Source organism: Amphiprion ocellaris, chromosome 6, assembly GCF_022539595.1.
Source record: "Amphiprion ocellaris isolate individual 3 ecotype Okinawa chromosome 6, ASM2253959v1, whole genome shotgun sequence".
NCBI lineage: Eukaryota > Metazoa > Chordata > Actinopteri > Pomacentridae > Amphiprion > Amphiprion ocellaris.
Window position 1 is genome coordinate 15,875,606 of NC_072771.1, and position 23,247 is coordinate 15,898,852.

Consider the following 23,247-nt stretch of genomic DNA (forward strand, 5'->3'; position numbering starts at 1 on the left):
GAATAGTCATTTACCACATTAACTATATCTAGACTGTATTTCTGATTAATGTTCTCTTCATTGAAAAAAAATGCTTTTCTTTCAAAAATAAGGACATTTCTACGTGACCCCACTTTTGAACGGTGTACATATGTATATATATGTGTGTGTGTGTGTGTGTGTTTCTTATTAATATACAATATAATATGCACAAATTCTGACATAAAGGTCAAACAGACTGAGGTCAAACACCTAAATGTCTATTAGACTAATTTCTTTCCATTAGTCTAAAAGAAAACCTATTATGGAAACAAAACAGACCAAAATCTCAAAACTGATGAGTGTATATAATGTCTCGTCTTATTGTCAGTGTAAAACTGATGCACTAAGTACATATTTAAAATAAAGACCTTCAATAACATTTTGATACCAAAACAGAATTTATTTGCATAATCAAACTAGAATTGAGGAATCTCACTATTCATATCTATTGACATTCAAAGTGAAAAGGGGAAAAAAAAGTAGTGAACAGACACAAGAACAAATCAAAGAAGGTATGGCTTTGGTTAAATAACGCGCTACGAAACTGATTTGTTACATGATATCTTAAATAGAATGAGAAAAGAATTAAGGCTCTAGAATTCCCTGAACAAGACAAAAGGCCAAACATATCTGCTGCTTATCATGAGGAACCATGTACAGACCCAACCTGGTGGTCTTACAGTAGACGCTACTCAGATGGTGAGGGAAATGAGTCATCTCAGTCCTACCATTTATTCTAGCTGACCACCAGGCTCTACATTTATCAGTGGACTCACAGACTCATGAAAACTGTGGACCTGCTCTCAGTATTTTGCTGTATTTGCCAGTGTTATTAGACATGGAACTGAGACAACGGCAGACAGCCTGTTACATAAGAAATACAAGCAGAAGCTGAAAACAAAGTTGTTAATCCACAGTTGCATAGTTACTGGAATATCACAGGCAAATTGTGTGTACTGTTTGCATTATGTACTTCTATCATAATAATACACATTCAACAGCTTCTCAATACAGTAATGACAGCAAGAACACATCTTTGCTACCTTGCCAGCAGCCTTCCTTCTGTGAACGAGTGGTTATTAAACGCATGTACACGCTAAGCAATGCCAGCGCTTTCCTTACAACGTAGCTGCACTGGATATTTACAACAACAACAAAAAAAAAAAAATCCCAAGATGTATTCAGAAACAGTAATGAAACTAGTGTAAGAGACACACAATGTACTCCCAATGTCTTTGTGCGATTCCACTTCACCGCAAGAAATTGCCTTCAGATTGTTTTCTTTTTTCAGTAAAAAGACAAGGAATGATTTGGCATAACGGAAACATCAAAATGTGTAATTGAAGATAAGATTACAGCATCTGGTGGACGGCTGCATATTGGATTTCTTCTTGAGAATCGCTGTAAAATATGGATTCATGTATGGTTTGTCTTTGGCTAAAAAAAGATTGTGATTTTCAAAACTGTAAAATAGACTGATTCAGTTCTTGATTAGTTTAGAAAACGGTATCAAAACTTAGAATCTTTTTACATCATTGAGTGACTGATGATCCATTTCACACAAACAAAATATTTGTGAGTCCTTTCCTAGTCAGGGTTTATCCATGGGGTTAGCTCTGTCCAACTGTGTACAACGGACCAGAAAATCCAAAAAATATTTTGCCCTCTTTAGTTGTAAAAACTATTTATTGCATATTCTACAACAACAGGTCACCTGATATCTGCTGTAGTTTTCAAATTTTTTAAAATGGTTTTTAAAAATGACACTCATCCAGTGAGCAACATTGTCCAACAGAGTATTTTGTGTATTTCAGTGTCAGTAAGAATTCATTACCTTCTAAAAAAAGGAAAACTAAAAAGATTTGAAAACATAATGATGTGAATGTAACATAAAAGAAGGACTGCTCTTTAAACACATCTAAGGAGACCAACAAAATCATTCTGCGTGTCCATATTGATTTAGAAAAAACATCCCAATGGCATTATTTCATGTTCTAAAACATTTTCGATGTCCTTTAAATACTGAATATTTCTGCATCACATTTACTGACCAACTCAAAACCCAGAGAAACTTCAAAATTAAATTGCTGCAGTCTGAATTTTTTATTTTATTTTTTTTTTTTTTAACCAAATTTCTCGACGCGAAAAATATTTAGTCTGGCAGAAGGCAGTCGACTGCTTCAACCACATGCACATACCTGACCCATACACACTTCCAACCTGATCAGAAGAAGACCACTTCCTTTGACACAAACAAAATCCATTCTCACACTACCTGTGCGAAAGACGCTTCAGACACGTATCTGACCCAAACGCAGTACTGTTAAACGTTGTCCCTAACTGAACAGCTTGATGAAGCAGCCGTGGCAGTAGGGTTTGTCATTTTGTTCTTTAAAGGTGCCTTTGTTGAGCTGTTTTAGGCAGAAGGCGCAGACAAAGTGCTCCGGGTGGAACTTCTTGGACATGGCCGTGATGCAGCGTCCTGTGATGGGCTTCTGGCAGCCGGAGCAGAGGGAGCCGCGGCGCTCGTGGTAGTGCACTTCACAGTAGGGCTGGCCGTCGTGCTCAAAGAAACTGCCATTCACAAACGGGGTGAAGCACTCCTGCAGACACGGACAGAGGAAGATGCTCTAATACTATTACACACACAAGGCACACCAACTATGAAGTGACGGACAGAAAAGCACAATACGAACCCTGCAAACAAAACACTCAGGATGCCAGAGACAGTTCAGTGCCGAGATGTAATTTTCCAGAATGGCTCTGGCACAGCCGCCACATTTCGGTGCAAACATATCGAAATAATCCTTCCTGCAATAGGCTTTTCCATCCTTTTCATGAAAACCTTCATGGGAAAAACAGAGACAGACAATAGATTTTAATTAACCCTTGTGTCGTCCTGTGGGTCAAAATTGACCTGTTTTAAAGTTTGAAAATATGGGAAAAAATATATATTTTCACAGTGAAACTTCTGATGTCCAAATTTTCCACAAAATCAAGAAATGTTAAAAATGTTTCTTAAGAACATTCACAAAAAAATCAACCAAAATCCAGCGAAATTCGCTGGATTTTGGTTGATTTTTATGTGAATGTTCTTAAAGGAAAATATTCAAAGTTTTACTGATATATATGTAATCACTTTAGATATTTTTAGGATTTTTTGGGAAGATTTTTACTGATATATATGTAATCACTTTAGATATTTTTAGGATTTTTTGGGAAGATTTTTACTCATATTTTTAAAATATTTGCAAGAAGAGTGCTCCATCTGCTTCAGCCAGTTCAACAATGTGTTCCTTGTACATTTAGATATTTTTAGGATTTTTTGGGAAGATTTTTACTCATTTTTTGAAAATATTTGCAAGAATTTTCTTGCCAAATTTGGGGAATTTTTTTTTTTTAAATAAAACTTTTAAGGGAAACTTTAAAGGAATTATTGGAATTTTCTTCCTGAAGGTTTTGCAAATTTTCAGAAATTTGGGGAATTTTTTTTGCTGAATTTTTGGATTTTTTTCAGACAAGGAAACAATATTTTTGGTGCCCGTAAATGAAGACAACAGGAGGGTTAATGAATCATGGAATGTACAGTTTTACAATTTGTACTATTAATGTCCTGTATAAGTCACAGTAAAAAAATCCTACTACCCTCTGGGCCAAAGAAAGATCCACACTGAGCGCAGAAGAAGTGTTCAGGATGCCATGTCCTATCCAGCGCCGTCACAACTTTCTGAATGGGTATGACAACATTTGTTACTAGCTGATCAACAATAGAGACCACACGCTGTATGCTCAGAGCAGCGACTCACATCCAGTATGGGCCCGTTGCAGTAGTAGCATCGTGGAGAGAACAGATTATGGTAATCTTTCTCACAGTAGGGCTGCCCTTCACGCTCAAAGAAGTTCCTGGAACCAATCTCCTCTTGACAGTGTGTGCACACAAAGTGTTCAGGGTGCCACGTGCGGCCCATGGCGGTCACCACCTAAACACACAGGAAAGGTCCCTGTACATTTACTACGTACATAATAAACATTAGATATTAATTACATTGATACAGTTGTCCCTCACCGTATCGCAGTTAATTTTTTGCCGCCTCACTGTATCGCGGATTTTTAAATTGTATATATCTAATTTTGTATGAAGGATTTTTCACTATATCGTGGATTTTGCGGTATATACAGCACCAATCAAAAGTCTGGACACACCTTATCATTAACTGGTTTTTATTTAATTATTTTCTACATTGTAGATTAATACTGAAGACATCCAAATCACAAAATAATACATATGGAATTATGTCGTAAACAAAAAAGTGTTAATCTTCAGTATTAATCTACAATGTAGAAAATAACACAAATAAATAAAAAGCATTGAATGAGATGGTGTGTACAAACTTTTGACTGGTGGCGTAGTTATTTTTATATATTTATTATTTTAATTATTTTTGCGTCAAAATAAGCATTTTCTAGCCTAAAAAATGCTAACGATATAAGAAATATTAAAAATAATACTTAAAATACATCAAAAGAATATGAAATCTGAATAAAATGCTTTGCGCCCAGTGCTGGGCGCTGACTGGCTCAGCAACCGTAGCATCAGTCTCCTCCGTCTCCCCTGTATAACAGCATTCAGCATCTCCAGTTTGTCCATTTCACACTGACATCTGATTGCTGTGCATAGTGTTGCTCTGCGGTGTTGTGTTTTTGTGAAATTTTCCGCACACCAAGAAAGACACTAGTTATGCCAACGCCTTTAGCGAAAAGAGAAGCTACAGACGAGGACGAAGATACTGCTCCACCTGATGAAGTGGCGCCTTCAGAAGAGCTTCTTGGCTGTGTAGTACATTCATCTCATCGTCATCAGTACTGCACAGCTAATTCATCCTCATCTTCATCATTCGAGTTGTAGTATATTGGTGAGTATCTATATAGAATTTAATATGCCTATCAAAATTACGTAGGTTTAAGAGTGTAGAAAGTGTTTAAGAACATAGGAAGTGTTTATAAGAGTGTGGGGAGGGTTTATAAAGCCTTAAATATTTATAAATAATAACAAAAATGTGGTTGCTGCTTTGCAGATTTTTTTTGTTCCAGAACCCCCGCGATACACGAGGGACCACCGTATTATAGATACATATATAAGCATCTCACCTGTCCCACAATAGGTTTACAGCAGGCACCGCAAACTCCTTTAGCGACCGTCTGCACCCCCAGTTTGTTGAGGTCAGACTGCAGGCTACCAAGCATGTTGTCCAGCTTGTTGACTTGTGTCGGGGCACCACCAGGAGCCCCACCTTTCCCTTGAGCCATAATCTGCAATGGTTCAATATGAGTACAGTTATCACTGTGTTCCAGATACACGCAGAAATGCAAATTTTTAGTGTGAGGTTACTGTTAATGAGATTTAAAATAATTATGGTGTGTTTTTTTAGATGTGTGAAAAACAGAAGGGAGAAGATGGGGATTCGTGCCTGCATTGGAGGGAAGATTGGATCATACTCTGTTTGGCAGCCTACAGACACCAGAACTTTGGGTGCAACTGGCTCCACTGGTGGTGGCTGGGTGGGGGTTTTAAGGACAGGAGGAGGGGGCTCAGGTTTGGGGGCAGGAGGTTCCTGAGTGGGGGCAGGTGGAGCTGAGGGTTTAATAATCTGTGGAGGTGCAGCGGGAACTGGTTCCTGAACGTGGATGGGCTGTGGAGGGGGAGAGGGAGGTGGAGGAGGAGGCGGGGGTATTGGGACCGGGGGTTGCTGCACAGGGAGGGGTCGCTTAGGTTCTTCTACCACAGGGGGGCGACGAGGGGTAGGGGGAGAAGGAGGTGGGAGCACCTTCCTCACAGGGACAGGCGACTCTGGGGGAATTATGATCTGAAGAAAAGAAGAGAAAAAAACAGAGAGAAAAGAGGAGACGGGGAGGAAAATGTGCAGAAAACTAGAAAAGGTGAATTAATTGGAAAAAGAAATTTTGAGGAAACTGTTGAGCACACTGAAGCCAACCTTGTCGACCTCACTGCCGGCCCCTTCGGGACGGAAACGCTGCGGTTTGGACGTGATGACGACACCGTCGGTGAGCCAGTCATCGGACTGTTTGCGGCGCCTCTCTGAGCGGCCGATCCCAAGCTTACCCTGCAGCTCCTCTATCAGACGGTCCTGAGAGGTGTTCTTGTTTACAATGACGGGTCCCATCTTCCTGCGGAGATGACCGTCTCGGTACATGGGGTGCACATTGGGAGTCTCCTTCGTACGCCTGATCACTGATTTGATCTGAGGGGGAATGGTGACCACCTTATCATGTGTCCACAGTAATCACAAACCGGCTCATGCAGTAAAAGCAGAGCTCTGAGGCAGCAGGCGAGTCACACAAACTGTGATGTTCAAATCACGATGTGCCAGGGTGCAGCGGTGGTCAGTCGCCTTAGAATAACACATCATGCAACACCATCCAGTTTTCAGTCTCTCAGGCAAAGTCGCAATGCAGGTCACATTAGGGTCCTTCACACAAAACTAGTGGTGCCATGCTGAGCACTGGTGCCACCGAACAGCCAGTTAGTTGGAGTAGTTAAGTGCAGCATCACAGCAGCAATTCTCAATTAGCTAGGTTCTACTTTTCTAGCCTCTGCCTGACCATGTATTTTCTCTCTAAGAGCATTTCGCCATATTTTTTTTGCAAAGCTCAAACATAATTTTTTCTTTAGGGGTTCTGAATACATGTCTAATTCTGGACCGGGCAGTAAAATTGGAGCACGGAGTCTTCCCTCACAAGATTTAAAAGTGGTACAGCAGTTTTTACATCATCAGATTTGGGATTTTTTCAAATAATCAATAGATCGTGCAGACCATAAAAGGTTAAAATACTAATACAATACAAGTTCTGGAAGCCTGTAGTGTTTTATGTGGTCATTTGTCTAAAAGCAAAATATATTTAACACAAAATAGTAGCCAAACAAAGAAAAACAGATAATTTTCATTTTAGTCATAGTAAAAGAAAAATTATTGCTTTCCATTTTGCTTGATTGGTCAGTTTTTTCAGTCAGTCGACTAACATATTAACTGACTGCTTCAGCTCTGTTTGACAGGACTAACCGAGACTTTAGAGATGATACTAGATGATAATAAAATAATCATTGTCTCATATTTGCTAAAATGACAAGGTTCGAAAATTATACTATTGATCAAACTGGTAGATACACATTTATGGTTATTTTTATTATGTTTCAGCTTTTCAAAAAGGTCTGTAAGAAATATCCTTGAAGCAGAGGCTAGCGTATCTAGTAGCATTAGGTCCATAAACAAGGGCAAACCAAAGGTAAAACTGTAGCAAAACAAGCTGGTCTTGTGTTGGCCAGGAGCAGATGCATACATGTCCAGATGCAGAGACTCTGTCTATATTGGGAGACTGAAGCAGGGGCAGGTCCAGGGCAACGTCAGGGGTCCCGGGGCATGAGGATGGGGTCATGGACTCATCCATCCAGCTGGCCTCTGTCAGCGGGGTCATGCTGCCATCTGTGTACAGCCTCTCGGTGTAAGGCGTCATGGTGCCATCCAGTCCATCATGCAGAGACATGGACAGCTCCTCGTCAGCCCAGTCCAGATCTCCGTTCCCATCAGTGCCTCCATCCACAGAGTCGTCTGTGATGGTGTTGGTGGCGCTGGTGAAAGTGTCGGGCTGCATGATGCTTCTGTCCATGGGCAGGATGAGCTCCTCGTGCACATCCTGCATTCCACTGCCTAGACACTGTGCCTCCATCTTCAGCTGTAGATCCTCCTCCTGTGCCGCTGTATGATTTTGCGCAAAACTCATTGCAAGCAGCTTGTCTAGTGCCTCGTCCAGGGAAGGCTCCACCACAAGGGGTTGCTGTAAAGAGAGGGGGCTGGCTCTCTGGACAGCAGGCGCCGCCTCCAAGTGTTGTCTGCTGGTGCTAGTGAAGGCCAGTGGGGAGGGAACCATCAATGGAGAGGCTGTAGATGGTGAGGATGTTTTTGAGGAGACTTGTGCAGAAGATGGCGATATAGAGACAGGGACAGGGTGGGGTGAGGGAGCTGAGAGGGGAGGGGTGAGGTTTTTCAGAGAAGGTGAAGCGGAAAAATTAAAATCAATGTCATGAATACAAGCAGACCCCTTGCTCAGAGTCTCAGGAGCACAAGACAGTTTACCAAAAGCAGCTGATGGTGAAACCCGTTCCACAGACGGACTTGGAGACTTTGAGAACTTGTTGTCTAGGACAGTGTTTACTGAGGTGAGTGAGGGGGTGGTGGTATTGGAAGGACTTGAGCTATTTCTCATCAGGTTGGAGTTAGAAGAAGCAGCTTGAGAAAGGACTAGCAGAGCCTTGGTTTGGGATGACAGCATGGCTGCAGAGACGTCTATGACAGAGTCTAGTTCTAGGTCACTGGCTGCAGAAAGTGAGGAAGTAGGACTGTGGGGAGGCACACGGCTTGGATGGGGCATCAACATGCCACCATCTCCTCCATCCTCGTCTATGTGCAGCTCTAAACCAGGTAAAGAGAAGAGAGGAGAGGCACAGGCAGACGGGTGGGACAGACTAAGGGAAGGAGAAGCCACTGGGGTAACGGAAGAAGAGACTGGAGGATGGTGAGAGTTGAAGGGTGCTCCTGCTGGGTCTAGCAGAGAGCCCAAAGAACTGGGCTAGAGAACAGAGAAGCATCAGTGAGATAAGACGAAGAGGACAGAAATAATCAGGAACATGACAGGAGAAGCTTGTGTTCTGGTATTTAAGTGCAGCTTTTCCAGTGTTCACTTATGCTGCTTTGTACCTTGAAGTCAGACAAAGAGGCCATCAGCTCATCGAGCTCTCTTGTGGCACAGGAAGCTGAGATTCTGGCTTGCTGTTGAGATGATGTGTCCAAATCACTGTGGCGGGTGGACGGGCTGGAACAGACAAATTATAATATTATTATAAATTACATGCAAATACGGAAACATAATCAACAGAAAAAAGACAAAATAACTAATGTGCAAGTTCTCACAAGAAAAAGAAATGCTGGCTCCTGGATCTCTAACAAAACAAGCTGACTTTAAAGGAGCAGCAGGTGTTGTATTACCTCACATCTATTAAAATGTACAAACAGATGCTCTACAAAGACAGCAGCTGTCAGCATGCTTGCATAAAACCCGCTAGCTAGCATTTATTGCAGTTGTAAATCTGTTTAAATGTCTCTCTTTACTGCACGGGTAGAATTGAGAGTATATTTGATAAGAAGTTAAAACTGCTATCATCCAGCTTTACTTTCTTGTCATCTTCTGCCTTTCAAAACAACATAAAAGATGGAGGCTATGGCCCAACAACACAAAACAGCCTCTGTAATGCCAGTTTTACTGCTCTAAAGATGGTAAGCACTGGTCCAAATTTTCTCAAATAGACTGAGAATATCTGCTCAGACAGAGCAGTTTTCCAGCCATCCATGTTCTTGTTACCAAATTTAAATCCCTCATACCTCATTGCATTTAACTTTTACACAAGGGCTTATGAGGTCATGACTGGCTACACTTAACTGTTGCTTTTCACTCTGAGCAGTACTGCTGACATTCATATCCACATCTCGCTGTGATTGGCCAGATCTGCTACAAGACAGGCAGTGAGAGAGAAAGAGTTTGGTTTGGACTTCTGCATAAATGAGCCCAACACAATGAATGAGGCTTTATGCCCATATCTGAACTATGTGGTTCCATTTAAATAATAATTAGTGTCAGATAAGTGTTTTCCAATCAAAAGCTTTATTATTTGATTAGAAATCCTAAAACTGATATTCATGCCTCCCCCAACACTGAAAAATCCAAAACCTATAAACATACAAACATCTGTCCTATGCTTCCACATTACATTTATGTGAGCTGCCTGTTGGCTCAGAACCCAGTTACATATGATGTCAGAAATCTTGCTCACAGTTACATACCTTAACCCTCTAAACCACAGTTTCTGGGTATTTTTCACTGCAAAATATAAAGTCCTGCACCTCTATAAAAACAGCAGAAACCTGTCACGATAAACAACCACTAAATTAAAGACCAGCGACAGTGCAGGGATTTGGTTTACCTGGGTGATGGCACGGAGCCCTCCAACTCATCCAGCAGACTCTCCACAGTGGGTCTTGCCTCTTCCAACCTTGTTCCATTCCTCTTGGGTTTCTCCTGAGCAGGAGGGCTGACTAGGATGTCAGGGGCGCTGCCGTTCTCATAGTGGGTGATGCTGCAGGATGGTAAGGGCGGAGCGGCCTCCTCTGTGGACACATAACTGTTTTACTAATACTGCTCTACACAAACAGAGCTAATAAAGATGAAGGCTAGGTGTCTACCTGTGGTGGGGAATGAAGGGGAGCTCTGCTGTACTGCATTAAGTTCTAGCAAAAGCCTGTCGAGCTCTGAGAGGTTACTGCCCAGGGCAGAAGTCATGGCTGCCGTTGATGAGTCTGATGTCTTCTGTTTGTTTGGAAAACTGAAGAGGAGGCAGAAACAACTGCTTATAGGAACTACAGGTACTAGAAAATACCAGAGGATAAGTTTCACTTTACACACCCACACATCTAAAACGTGTGGAGGATACCTGTAGACGTGGTCCTCTTCAATGTGAGACAATGGAGAACTGCTACTGTCCCTGGACCATGAGCTCTTCTGGGCTGAACCTAATGACTGCAAGGGATACATCATATTTTGAAATTATTTCGGATTCTTTTCTGATGCCTTTAATGTCTGAGGTTCTGATCAGTCACAAAAGAAAAAGTATTATATGCACACAGACATACATGACAGAAACTGACCTGCTGTGAGGAGTGGTGGGAGTCTGGCTGATCTATCAGGGACCCGTTCAGAGCCTCGGCTGAGGGTGGAGGAGGCACTGGAGGTGGAACTGAAACATCTTGGTACGAGTGCCCTCCAGTGGGGATGGAGTAGGGCGTCTCGTCAGGCAAGAACACGGGTCGTTTTGAGATGTGGGACGTAGTAGATTCCAGGTCCGCCAGCAACGCGTCTGAAAGATATGATATATTGTTGCTGCAAGGCACACTCACAACTACAAAAACACAGAGAGCAAAAGTCACAATCAAAACCCTCTATTTCCCTGTGTCATTTGAACTACTACAACACAGCCAAATTCCTGAACAGTTTCTGGCAAGATGTTTTAGCCCACAAAGGTGGTTGTGCTGGAGACCAATGAAGTCTTAAATGGGATTGTTGCTGTGAGGTTCCTACCTACTGTGGTGTCAGGCTGTAAACAGACAACAACAGTGAGTCTGAGTTTCTCATTCCAACCTGTCAACAAAAAAAAAAACTTTCTCCTCAGTGCAGATCATGCAAGAGAACCATTAGACCGTGACCACCAGAGCACAGTACATCCCTGAGCCCAACTTCATACCTAAACTCATCAGGCCTTCATAAAATATCCCTCTGAAATCCCCAACATAATTTTTCCACTGTCCACACTAAAAATACCACCCTGTGAGCTACCTGTCTACGTGCTTGATCTGTTGATCTTTTCATTCAGTTGATGCTGACATGACCATAACCAGACAGACCGATGAAACAAAGCAGCAGACAGACAGAAAGTGTTGCTGAATCCCGTCCAGGGTTGAGAGGGTACAGTGTTGCCCTGCTGAGTGTTCGGTGGAATGCAGGAACAAAATAGACTCTTACATCACACAATCCATCCATCCTCAGCTTGTCCAGAATAGACTGCAATCACCGGCTGCATACTGTTACACTACAGAGGCTTGGACATGTTACAGTCTGTCTCAAACAATCACTGCACATTTAAGCTAATTACACCAGAAAAGCAAGGTGGAAATCTGTCCAAATATCCAAGAATAAAACACATCCAAGCAAGCTGATGCCAATTCCATAGCACTATTGAGATTTGGAATTTGTTCATGGATGAAAATTTTTATTTTCCACCCTTCCTGGCACCCATTTCTAGACACAATATTAGTGTGAATATGTATTCACATAATGAAAAATGTAAGTCCTAATGCTTCGAAAGACTTCACCACATGGCATCATTTAATAACTCGACTTATTTAAATACTCCACTGATTTAAACAAAGGTTCAACAAAGCAAAAAATGAATACTTAATATAAATTTAAAATGTTTTACAAATAGAACACTTAGAAAAAAACATAGACACTTAATATATATCTAGGAAATCAAATCAGGCCTGGAATAGAAGACATTATATACATTTTTCTTTTGCCTGTGCCAAAACCAAAGAATTTAAAATCAAAATCTTTCCAAAATAACCTCATAATTAGACAAAAAATTCTGGTGTCACAGAAACCCTGCAATACAAACACTCAGCTTTTAAATTCTTAGAAAGTCTAGTATCTGTACTTACATTTTTCCCCACCTGCTGTATCTGTAATATCCTAATATATGCGTGTGAAGCAGACAGCAGTACAGACAACGATAGTGTGAGCAACAAGGAGTGATAACATGCTGTCAGTCTACTGGGAGAGTAGAGGGAGTGGTCTAAGGGCCAAAATTGGGTGACAGTATCCTTTCAGTGCCCCTTTATCGCAATAACAAACACCCAACATTTACTTCATTAATGCAGTCTCACCCTCAAATATGCATTATAGAACGAATTTGGCCAATGATTGTTCTGTTACATCTAAAACAAAATGACTAAGGTTTAAATGTTCAGCTCAGAACAACTAGTATAACTCTGAACAATTAGATAAACTGAAGCCTCTCACACATGACATCTGAACTTGCATTTACATCCAGCCTCACTTCACTCTCCATCACCATCTTTAGTCCAAAGAGAGATCTTGCTCAGAAAGCCAAATGTTTAAGTCATGAAGTTTGACATAAACCACATGGGAGCACAAACCTATTTAAAGCAGTAAGCTCAGTGAGTAGCCCATGTCTGTGCAAATGTGCTGAAATATCATGACGAGCTCAAAATAATCTGCACCTGGTGCTGACATGCTAAACAAGGTCTTACTGAAGTTGACTTTGTCACTCATAAAACAAAGGCTCCAGACAGAAAGATACCACAACTGGTATTGGACCAAAGGTGAGTCATATTAAACACAGTGATGGAGACTTAGATGCACATTCACATTTCTCTTGTGGAACATCTTTCAAATTAAAAAATAAATAGCTCAACACTTACTAATTATGGTAATGTATTCCTAGAAAGTTGTTCATGGCCTGGACAGAGGGGACAGCACTGCTGCCTGAGGCCCTCTAAAACACTCGGAGACGGAGCCAAGTTTTTGAAAGTCCTTCTGTAACGGTGTCTCTGCGCTCATTATGCCCCCTCCCACCTGCTGATACTACACATCTGTGACTCAGGCACAGGCCCATGAACTCCAGAATAGATCTCCACAGGGGGTGTCCACCACAGTTAGATGAATTGCTTAAACCAAACAATGGTGGCTGATGCTTTGCCCTTGTATTTAATACAATGTGACTTTGGCAAGTTTTTTCTTTCTTATTTTTTGGTAGATATTGCTTTCATACAGGGCTGGATAATCTGTAAAAGTGTCTTACTATGATTATTCTGACAGATATTTTGGTTTGTGATAGAGCATTGCCACATGAAACTAACAAAAGTGTGACTATCACACAATGAGGACAGCATGAATTTGTAAAACCATTGACAAGACAATTCAAACCATGAGTCAGACAAAATTTCCAAGGTGTGGCTTTTCAATGACAAGACTGACCTTAAGCCAGTTAAACCATAGTTTGCAGCCTGAACCACCTGTTATACGTTGTTCAATGGACAAGCACAAACAACTCCTGAAAGTTTCAATCTCCTTGGACTAAACAAAATGTATTTACAGCAATAATCTCATTATTTGATGGCCACGCCCCATAAATCCTAAATTACAGGGCTCACAATTTGGTAAATGCATTGTTTCAAATTGTGGTTTTCATTTGAATTTGATTAATTATTTAGTCCTACTTTCAGCTATCCAGTTACAGTGCCTCTATATTAAATCTGGTTTAGGAGTTGTCATACATATTGAGGTTTTACAGAAGATATGGATTAAAAAACAAGCAGTTATTCAATTAATCCATTAGTCTATGGACAGAAAGAGAGATGTATTTTTTTGTTTTTTGTTGTTCTTATAACCCTAACCCTAAGCCCAGGGTAAATTTCACTTGGGAATAATAAAATCTTGTCTTCTAATAGCTATTTTTCATTACTGACTAGTTAATGAAGTCATTTTGCAATCAAAAATAACAAACATTCTTTAGCTGTAGCTTATCTTATGTGACTGAAAACTCAATTTACTGGGTTTCACATTCCTAGTAAGACAACACAAGTACACACTGGTGCTTTGGGAAATTGAAATTTGGGGATTTTTTTGTATTTTTTACATGAGAGAAAAGCAGCAGATTAACCAATAAGATGCAGGCCATGTATGGATAATACAATCATCATAGTGGGAGACAGTCCAGTATGAATTCCAATAACTCTATATCACAATAAATAAAGACTAACACAGAGCAGTAGGAAAGACCTGTAACAGGTCAGACCTGTTTAAAAATAATTCCTAAATCCAAAATTTACGGCTCACATCCTTTTGTGGCTTTTCACTAAGCGGCCTGCTTTCCACACATGGACCACTCACCTCATCTCTTTGACATGTTTTACTGCAGGTCATAAAAGGATGAAGAATGAAGATGCTACTGACACTTTCTTGCTTCTCTCATTTCCCTGAGGAGGGCAGCATTGTGTCTGACATGAGGACAGACAACAAGCCTCCGTCACTCTCAGACAAGTTTGGTCCACAAAGAGTTAGAAGCATTAAGAATGCAAACATGCACTGTTAGCCAAGAAACAGGCTAATCTTTTCCATTCCAAACAGGGGGTAGGAGCCACAATGGACAAAGTCCAATTCTGCTCTAACAGCATCCTGACTCAATAGCCCATTGTGCAAGGTCTGGGGGAATAAAGCTGTCATCTAAAATGATATGACTGGGACTAATAATTCAAGATGAATCCATTAGACCTCAGCTAAACCATATACTGAATTACACTGACAGAAGCTCTGTCAGGGGATCCAACTGTGGTCACACTGTGGTAACTAATCTTCATTATGCTCAACAAACAACTGTGAAGTCATGTGGATACTGTACACATTCTTGTGGCAGTGGGTACAAGTACAGTCTTGACTGTGCACCCCTATCAACCCACCCACGGCTCTGCCACGGTCCTGCAGTGTTTATCAGATGGGAACGAAGGTACATGGGGAATTCCACACATTCCTCTGTCCACTTTGTAGAAAGCAAGCAATCAGGCGGCGACACAGGGGAGGTGGCTCAGGAACAGAAGAATACAGTTCCCTCAATGCAGTGAAACCCAACTGAAAATCAAACCTGACTTAAATGAAATCAAAATTGTGTTTCGCAATAAAATCTACACTAGCAAAATATTCCCCCAGTGCTGCGGGATTCAAGGTAGGTGAAGAATGTGCTCGAATACAAAACACCATTTGTCAGTCCAGAAAATGAAAATAATGTGTTGACAATTACAGGACACATTCCACTAACTGCAGCGTGCTTTGAATTCCAGGATAAGGGAGATGTCAATGTTTTACTGCCTATTTCCCACAGAGTGTGGAGTACAGTGCAGGCAGGCTGGCAGGGAGGGAGGAAGGAAACCGGGGCTGTCTAATCTTTTCTATTAACATGTGGGCAACGGTGATGGGCCACCAGGGTCCACAGCTCACCTGTTTATAGCCAGGGAGCAAAAGAGCAGAACTGGCCACAGTCCCGCACCGAAACCCTACCCCATCAGGCCACCCCAACATGATATTTATATCAAACAAGACAGGCGGAGGCCAGGGAGAGGGGGTGGAGGGTGAGATGCCAATGAGACAGACAGGGGGTGCTGTGTAAAAACCAGGGACAGAGAAATGAGACAAAATGGACCAACAGCAAACAGATTAAACGATGAACAAAAAAAATTAAAATAATAATTGTCAGGGCTTATAGCTTATAGATGCCCTCCTAGTTTCTACAGCAGAATAGACAATCCCATACAGACAAAGGATGAATGAATGCAATAGCACACTATCAGAAAGACAGAAGCATCTCAGGGTGATTACTACCTAAAAATACCCTTCCAAGCAGCCTCATATCCGAAAGATGACACTCCCCTTGAGAGAGCGCTGGACCAAAATAAAAGTACTTCCCCACAGACCAGTAAATCAGATGACAAGGGAAAGTCTAAAGACTGATGTAACACCCAGTCACTGAGGACACATTCATAGTCACGCATGTATGAAGAGCGTATGTCAGTGAGGAGTCTTTTGTGCTGTAGGAGGGTGTAATAATTGGGAAGGATGAGAAAGACCCTCAAAGACCCCTCTTGTGCTTAAACACTGACTGAAAGCAACCAGCCATGCTGCAGACTGACAGCAGACAGCGATCAGTAAAATCTTGATTAATTTAAGATTCTTGTTGAAGCTTGTCTATATCACTCAAGCTAGCTTGTATTAATTCTGGATAATAATTGAGATATTTCATACTTGTGTTGATACTATTTAACCAAATTTATTGTTTTTAACACATCACATTACATTTAATTTACTGTACAAAGTCAACCTTCTTAACTATAAGATGTAAACAAAGCAGCTATAAAAGAATTTTGTATAAATCTGCAGGTGTCACAATTTTTTTTTAATTGATTAAGAAAAGCGGTAGTTTGAGCTATAACCATAATCTTTTTGAAAAAGATTGTATTGTTCCTTTAGTAATTGGGTTGCTGATTGTTTTTCTCTGTCAATCAGCTGTGGTTCAGGGCTAACACAATCTGAAATTGGGAAAACTTAATTAGAAACTGTCTGATCAAATGGTTAGTGGTTCAAATCTGAGCAAGCAGGCATCGATAACTGTTTGACATCCAGTCTCAGTGTTAAAAACAAAAGGTAGTTATTTATATTTTTTTAATCGTATGAATGTAGGTCTGCAGTGTAAAATAACAAGATTAAAGTGATTTAATATGCTGCGAATAGTTGAATTAGTCTAAAATTAAGCCAGGCTGATAAGGCTAGCAGACAAAGAGCACTGTGGCTGAATTAGATAATCTAGAGATAAAGGGCAGTTTTTTTCCCCCCATGACGAATAGATTGGCTTAAGAGTTGGTAAAATTTCAATCAGGAGAGATTATTTTTTGACTAACTACGGCCCTGGAAAACAGATCCCCTGCTCTGCGTACAGACACAAAGTTCCCCTTTCTAGGGACATACTGACAGTCTCTGAAAATACCCTGGGGTGCCCCCAGCTTGAGTAACGATAGAAGAATCCACCAGGGACTCAGATTCCTACTACATTACCCGGACCTGGTAGGAAGATAATCAACACTATTCTCTGAGCCAAGCTACACGGCCAGGGAACTGGGAAGGCGTGGAAAGAGCACTGCAGAGAGGAAGAGGAAGAGACTGGAGTGTGCTGCAAGTGCAACAACAGTATGGCTCATCGGCACTGAATAGTGGAAAAGCTTTTCTAGCACCAGGATCACAGATTGAAGGCCCACAGCTGCCCCCGCTACCAGTGTTTGCTGGCCTCCAGCACTGACCGCTCATTGTTTTTCTCCTGTTTCCTGAGGATGTGGGGCAGGCTGTGTTGCCTAAGCGATGAGGTCAGCCATGTAGCTCTCCCTTCCCCAGACCCAGAACAGGATGGGTGTGGAACTTGGGGAACAAGACTGATTTACAGTCAGAAGCTTCCCTCCAGCCTAGCAGGCAAGGCTGCTGGTTAGGGGTGGTATGCACTAACCCTGCCGCTCTCAAAGGGTGATGATAGCTGGTCTGGTAACACTAACTCTGTCCTGCAGACACACTAGGACACAGAAACCACTAAAGCCCTTCTAAGATTTTTTGGTATGCTGTGCAAACGCTGTAAACATTTTAGAGTATGCTGCTTACATCTCAGCCAACTCTTATTACTGTCTCGAGAATAAGGCCCTCCTCTGCAAGGTGATCAGCTGATTCCAAATCCCACAGGACTTCTGTGTGTGTTTAGAAAAGGCATGTTTGGAAAATGTTGCTGTTTGTTCTATCCCACACATCCACTATAAGGACATACACGGACCTCAGAATGTCTGCAAAATGAAGCTGAGGGGCTCCCTCTGGTTTAAAGCCTGTCTGCATTTAAACAATAAACAGCACCCGTTCTCTGCTCAATCTCCTCTCAGATGAAAAACCAATGTTTATAGGTAGGCAACTGCACACTGTTATTTGTTTAATCCATTATCTGATGAATGTTTTACCGGCTCAGCTGAAGGATTAAGAAAAAGAAACGGTTAAAGCAAGTTTATTGACTGTAGAGGCCTTGTTTTCACACAGATGTCTCTTTCTGCTTGATAGTAAGTCTGACTAGCTGCAATAGGGTCTAAAAGTTAGAGGAAAATAACGGAGGTGGGACAACATGTATATGTGTGTACGATGTTGTATGATGAAAACTCTTGATTCAACAGTGTGTCAAATAATTCAAAGGTGTTTGAGCACCTTTCTGTCATGACACTGGACTGTTTTAATGTAGCACATTTCTGTTGTTTTACATTGTGTAAGTGTCTGAAAAAACACTCCAACACAGACTACTTTGCTGTAGTTTGATGATATGTCTTATTATTTGAGTTAGACAATGATATATGTATAGTATTAACCATGAACTGCAGACACTGACCAGCGGTTTTAAAGCTCAGTGAGGTGACTCCAGCTATTGCCATCTGGGCAGTGTCTGACTTTGCCTAACTAATCGAGAAAATGAGCACAAAGATGTAGTGCGATTGGAGCTGAGGCAGGCCATGGACTGTCCTCTAACGGCATCCACTCATCGGTCAAAGCAGCCACGGTCCTAATCAGGGTTTTTCCTGGCTTAGAATGATGACTATACATGACAGCAAGCATGTTTGGTCCTCTATGCATCAAAAACACAGTATGCATAACTTTAAGACTGAATACAACTTAAATGGGCGGGTTAGAAAAAAAATACCTTGGTAAGTTTACTGCTGTGAAGTTGGGGATATTAACATGGGGACTGCTTCGCTATTGAAGCCTGCCTGAAGTGGCCTTTTGAAGAATTGCAGTTTTGCCACAATTTTTCAGCCCTGGAGGTTGCCACTTCGCATCAACTGAAATCTTTACATTTTGCAAGACAAAGGATTGGATAAATTGCTTGGTCTTGTAATATGTATTTGGTTAAAATAAAGAAGCTTAAGATGTTTACAATTTCAGTTTATATTATGCTTTAATATGCTACTTTTATATTACATCAAATGACCATGCAGTGAACCTGGGTCCCTCGGAAAGTACCCCACACTGTCCAGTGAGTGATATTTCTATTTGATAAAATTTTGATGAAAAACAGACAAATTAGTAGAAATTTAAGATTTTCTAGTGTTATTCTCACTGTAGTCATGGCCCTCCAGCATAATGCACGTCATGTCTATATTAATCCAGCATGCTCAGTGTTAACCTGCACACATGGAACGGGGTGTCTCCAGCAAAGTGAGTGAGGTCAGTCTGTCTGAATCTCACACAACCCTGAGGAATTCACAGAGAGCTGAATGGTGGCTTCATAGCCCACAGACAAGAAACCCAGCATCAGAACAGGCCATTAGAGGAAGACAGCGATCCACATCTGTGAGGACTTGTCCCTTAGGCCACATCAGTAATGACAGTGAGGCTATAGGCCTGGTAGCCACCTGGTTTGGACCATAAAAAAGTGATCAGAGAAATCCTCTGGAAAAATCTGACTCAGAAGAGCAGACTGCGGGAGTGCTCTCACTCTGCTCAGGGAATTCCCTTCCTCAAGTGATAAGCAGCGAGGGCAGATCAATATACAAACAGAGTTTAAGAAGAGGGAAAAGACTAGAGTCTGGTCAGGTTTCCAAACAGCTCAATGAAGACCTGTCAGTAACCAGTGAGCCTCAACACCAGGACCTGCAGGGGTTTGTTAGCTGGGGGTTCACTGGAAGTACAGTAAACCTCAGTTATAAAGTATTTACAAATATTTCATGTAATTTGTTTCTACATATTTAGAAAGAACGTGGGAGTGGGCTGACATATGATGTGGATCAAAATGTTTAGATTGTTACAGTAGGACAGATGAAAGCCATCTAACTCAGCAATTCTGTGATTATCACGCTAGCAGACCGTAAAGCTCAAAGTTTTTAACAATCTGCAAGTGTCTACAATTACCAAAGGACCCAGGTTTCAGGCAGACGGGCTGAAACCGACAGCCCTCCCTCTGGTGGCAACACACACAAAGTTGAGAGTAGTGGCAGGAGGTGAGTCATGACCCTGAGAGTATTTGGCCTTGGACCCTGACACAGTGATGTTCGAAATTCCTCAGCAGCCTCGCCCCCTCCTTCAGCCTGCTGTTCACACTGCTTCAGTGAGCCTGCAGGCTCCCTCTCAACCAACAATCAGCCCTTTCAGTGGCCTATGGCAGCAAGAGCATCTAACGAACCCTGGAGGTATTCTCACAGCGGGCCAAACACAAAATGCGGCCCGTCGTCTTTCCACTTAAACAATTCCCCAAACCATTTTACTGCAGTCCTACTTAGGGAGATCAGTGCAATGGGACAATTCCTACAGATACCTGACAGGCGAAACGAAGTGATTTACTCTGAATTAGAAGGTAAATATAGCAGACTGACCAGCTGCTAAAAACTATAACAACAGAATTAGAAGTTCAGAAGTTCAGTGTCAAAGATCAAGGGCTAAGGGGCACAAAAAATAGATGAAGCTACCAGGAGGCAGGGACATAGTGAGTATACTGTTAGGGCTGTCACGATCCTGAAAGTTTACTTAACAACTAACAGTTTAATTTTGTTCATTTTATGACTATATTAGTTTTAGATTAGGGGTTTTAACTCCCATCCGAAAGCCACTTTTTTGCTGGAAAACTGTCAAATGACATCCTCCAGGTTACTGGGGTCTTCTTGTTCATTTTAAAACCAAAATGTGCCCACAGCCGTGTTGTCATGTTTCACTTGATAGTTAAATTTATGTCGGTAATGTCAGCAGATGTTCATCAAAAGTCAGTCAAATATTAGAGGTCAGGTGCCTGAAGATAAACATGTACCTTGAGGCACTCAACCCTCAAGATAATAAATCAGTTAAAGCAGAAGATCACAAACAGTGAACAATGACTTGGAAATACTAATGAATAATGGTGATGATGATGATGAACTGTCCCTTCTGTTACATTTATATAGGTGTTTTAATACAGGTAAATGGAAATTATTCCAATGATGATGCACAATGATGGCGGTCAGGAGGAGGCAACTACACAGTGTTTGTGACAGGCTTATATACTGTATGTTACGGACTGTTGTCAGTGCTGGTATAGAATATAGGGTAGACAAAATGCATGTTGGCAAATAGCTGGCAATTGATTGAATGAAGTTTTTTTTTTAAAATAACTGTTTTATATCAGTCAAATGTGAGAATTTGCTGCTTTTCCTGGACTATAATTACTCTGACATAAACAGCTTCAGATACTCAATGTCTAATCATGCACAACAAGGTATTTGAAAATGCAACTTTGGGTTTTCATGACTTTTGATGTATCTTGATTGTTATCTATTCTCACAGCGATTATGGAAAATAAATTACCATGATGAGAAGTCATCGCTTACTTTAATAATCTGGTTATTGTTTCATAATAATGAGTCCATCATTTAATTTTGTACTTAGATGGCAGACTAAAGTTAATGTAAAAGGAAATTCTAATTGTTAACATGCTATAATTAATAAATAACCTAACAACTGTGCAGCAAAAGGTAGTTGAATCCACTGTAGTTCCGCTTACTTAAGATCTGTGATGTACTGATATGAAAAGCTGCACCAGTCCAGCATATAAAACCTGATCTGCCACAGAAATCAACAGAACATAACATGCAAAGTTTCATCCTGCATATGAATAAGCAGAACAATACATTTGGCAAAGTAAAATGGGAAGTGGGGTTTCTTTGGGGGCTTTTTTTTCTAAAGTAAACTTATGACTTGCACATGTTTAATCACAAACAGTAGTTAATGTTCCTGATACGAACAATTTCCAGCTTTCTCTCCTGTGTCAAAGCTTTTCATAGGAGAAGGGGACCAAAAAAGTGGAGTGTGTGGTCAGTAATTATGCATCACTAACAGCCAAGTGTGCTCCATCAGATTGGAGATTGGTTCTAAGTCAGCCAAGCCAGGGCTGAGCTCACATTGTGCTGCACTGAGCAGTCTAAATGGGGAGGCCTGTTGACTCCACCACTTCAAAGCTGGAATGAATAGCCTGAGGGCAAGAGTTGAGGAGGTAACGTTAAAGCTCGATGTCAAAATGTCAGCCAAATATCTCCTCCCTGTGGCACACATATTGACCAAAACTGGTTGATTTAAAAGGGCAGGTGAGCGTATTATTATTAATATCAGAGACGTTACTACAGAAAGTTTAAAAGGAGGTTCTGGTGAAGGAGGCTAGCGATGTCCAGCAGCTAAGTTACTGCGATGCTTGTTTAAAATAAAGTGGGGGAAATGTGAATTGTGTCAAACGTTCACTCTTCTACGCTAGCCTGTAACGTTTCTGTCAGATATTAACGGACTTTTCCACACCAAGGTGACTGACCTACAGTGAACCACAAACGGTCTTTCCAACCTTAAAGTCTGCTCGTAACAGCTCCTCCACCCAGCTACCCGCTCTTCACTGAGGGCAGAAAATCACGGAGCACAAGGAAAACTGCCCCACAACTCACCTAAATCGTCCATAGCCGCTGTCTGCTTGTGGCCTGCGTCAGCTTTCTGTTTGAAGAGCTTCTCGGTTGTTTACGAAGTCAGAATTTTCCTCTTCAAACTTCACCACCGCCGCTGCTGCTGCTGCCCTGGAAGTTAGTCTGGATCGCTGTCGGGAACGCGCTGCGATATGTGCATGTGTACTTTACGGGAGCGCGCGCCGTGGCTGACACTCGGTGATGAGCGACATCTAGCGGTCAGAATGTGGAACTACGTGTTAAAATGTAACGCAGGGACACAGGTTTCATCTGAACATATGGGGGGCATACACAGGCTCCTTTCAGACAGGCGCTCTGTTCTGTTCATCTGACGGTAACTAAACCTGTTGGCTTCATGCCTAAATGCAGTAATCTGAAGTCAGACCTTTTTTTGCATCATTTGTAACATGGCAAAAGTTTGTCACATTATCTGATGCTTTTGGACTGTGGGAGGAATCCGGAGTACCTAAAGAAATCCCACACATGCACAGGGAGAACA

The 23,247-nt window shown here is 41.5% G+C and overlaps 1 protein-coding gene across 2 annotated transcripts; it reads right to left on the reverse strand.

Annotated features, from left to right (window-relative positions):
- Positions 1-400: 400 nt before the first annotated feature.
- Positions 401-22,887, reverse strand: LOC111571209 (paxillin-like). Of its 2 annotated transcripts, XM_023274302.3 has the most exons (14): positions 22,734-22,887; positions 10,794-11,002; positions 10,580-10,665; positions 10,332-10,471; positions 10,073-10,256; positions 8,793-8,907; positions 7,378-8,664; positions 6,015-6,281; positions 5,490-5,885; positions 5,170-5,331; positions 3,828-4,001; positions 3,667-3,748; positions 2,718-2,866; positions 401-2,624 (listed from the first exon to the last, which is right to left on the reverse strand). In XM_023274302.3, the coding sequence occupies exons 1-14, from the start codon at positions 22,744-22,746 to the stop codon at positions 2,358-2,360; spliced, it is 3,531 nt and encodes a 1,176-aa protein (XP_023130070.1). In that variant the 5' UTR covers positions 22,747-22,887; the 3' UTR covers positions 401-2,357. The 2 variants fall into 2 exon arrangements, with proteins under 2 accessions (XP_023130070.1, XP_023130072.1); XM_023274304.3 differs by lacking the exons at positions 5,490-5,885; positions 6,015-6,281; positions 7,378-8,664.
- Positions 22,888-23,247: the final 360 nt, after the last annotated feature.

Bases quoted from the DNA above. Each gene is read 5' to 3' on its own strand.
- LOC111571209 (XM_023274302.3), bottom strand. The intron at 10,666-10,793 runs GTCAGTTTCTGT...TATCCCTTGCAG, and splicing joins CCCACCACTCCTCACAGCAG to TCATTAGGTTCAGCCCAGAA. The intron at 10,472-10,579 runs GTATCCTCCACA...CCTCCTCTTCAG, and splicing joins GAAGAGGACCACGTCTACAG to TTTTCCAAACAAACAGAAGA.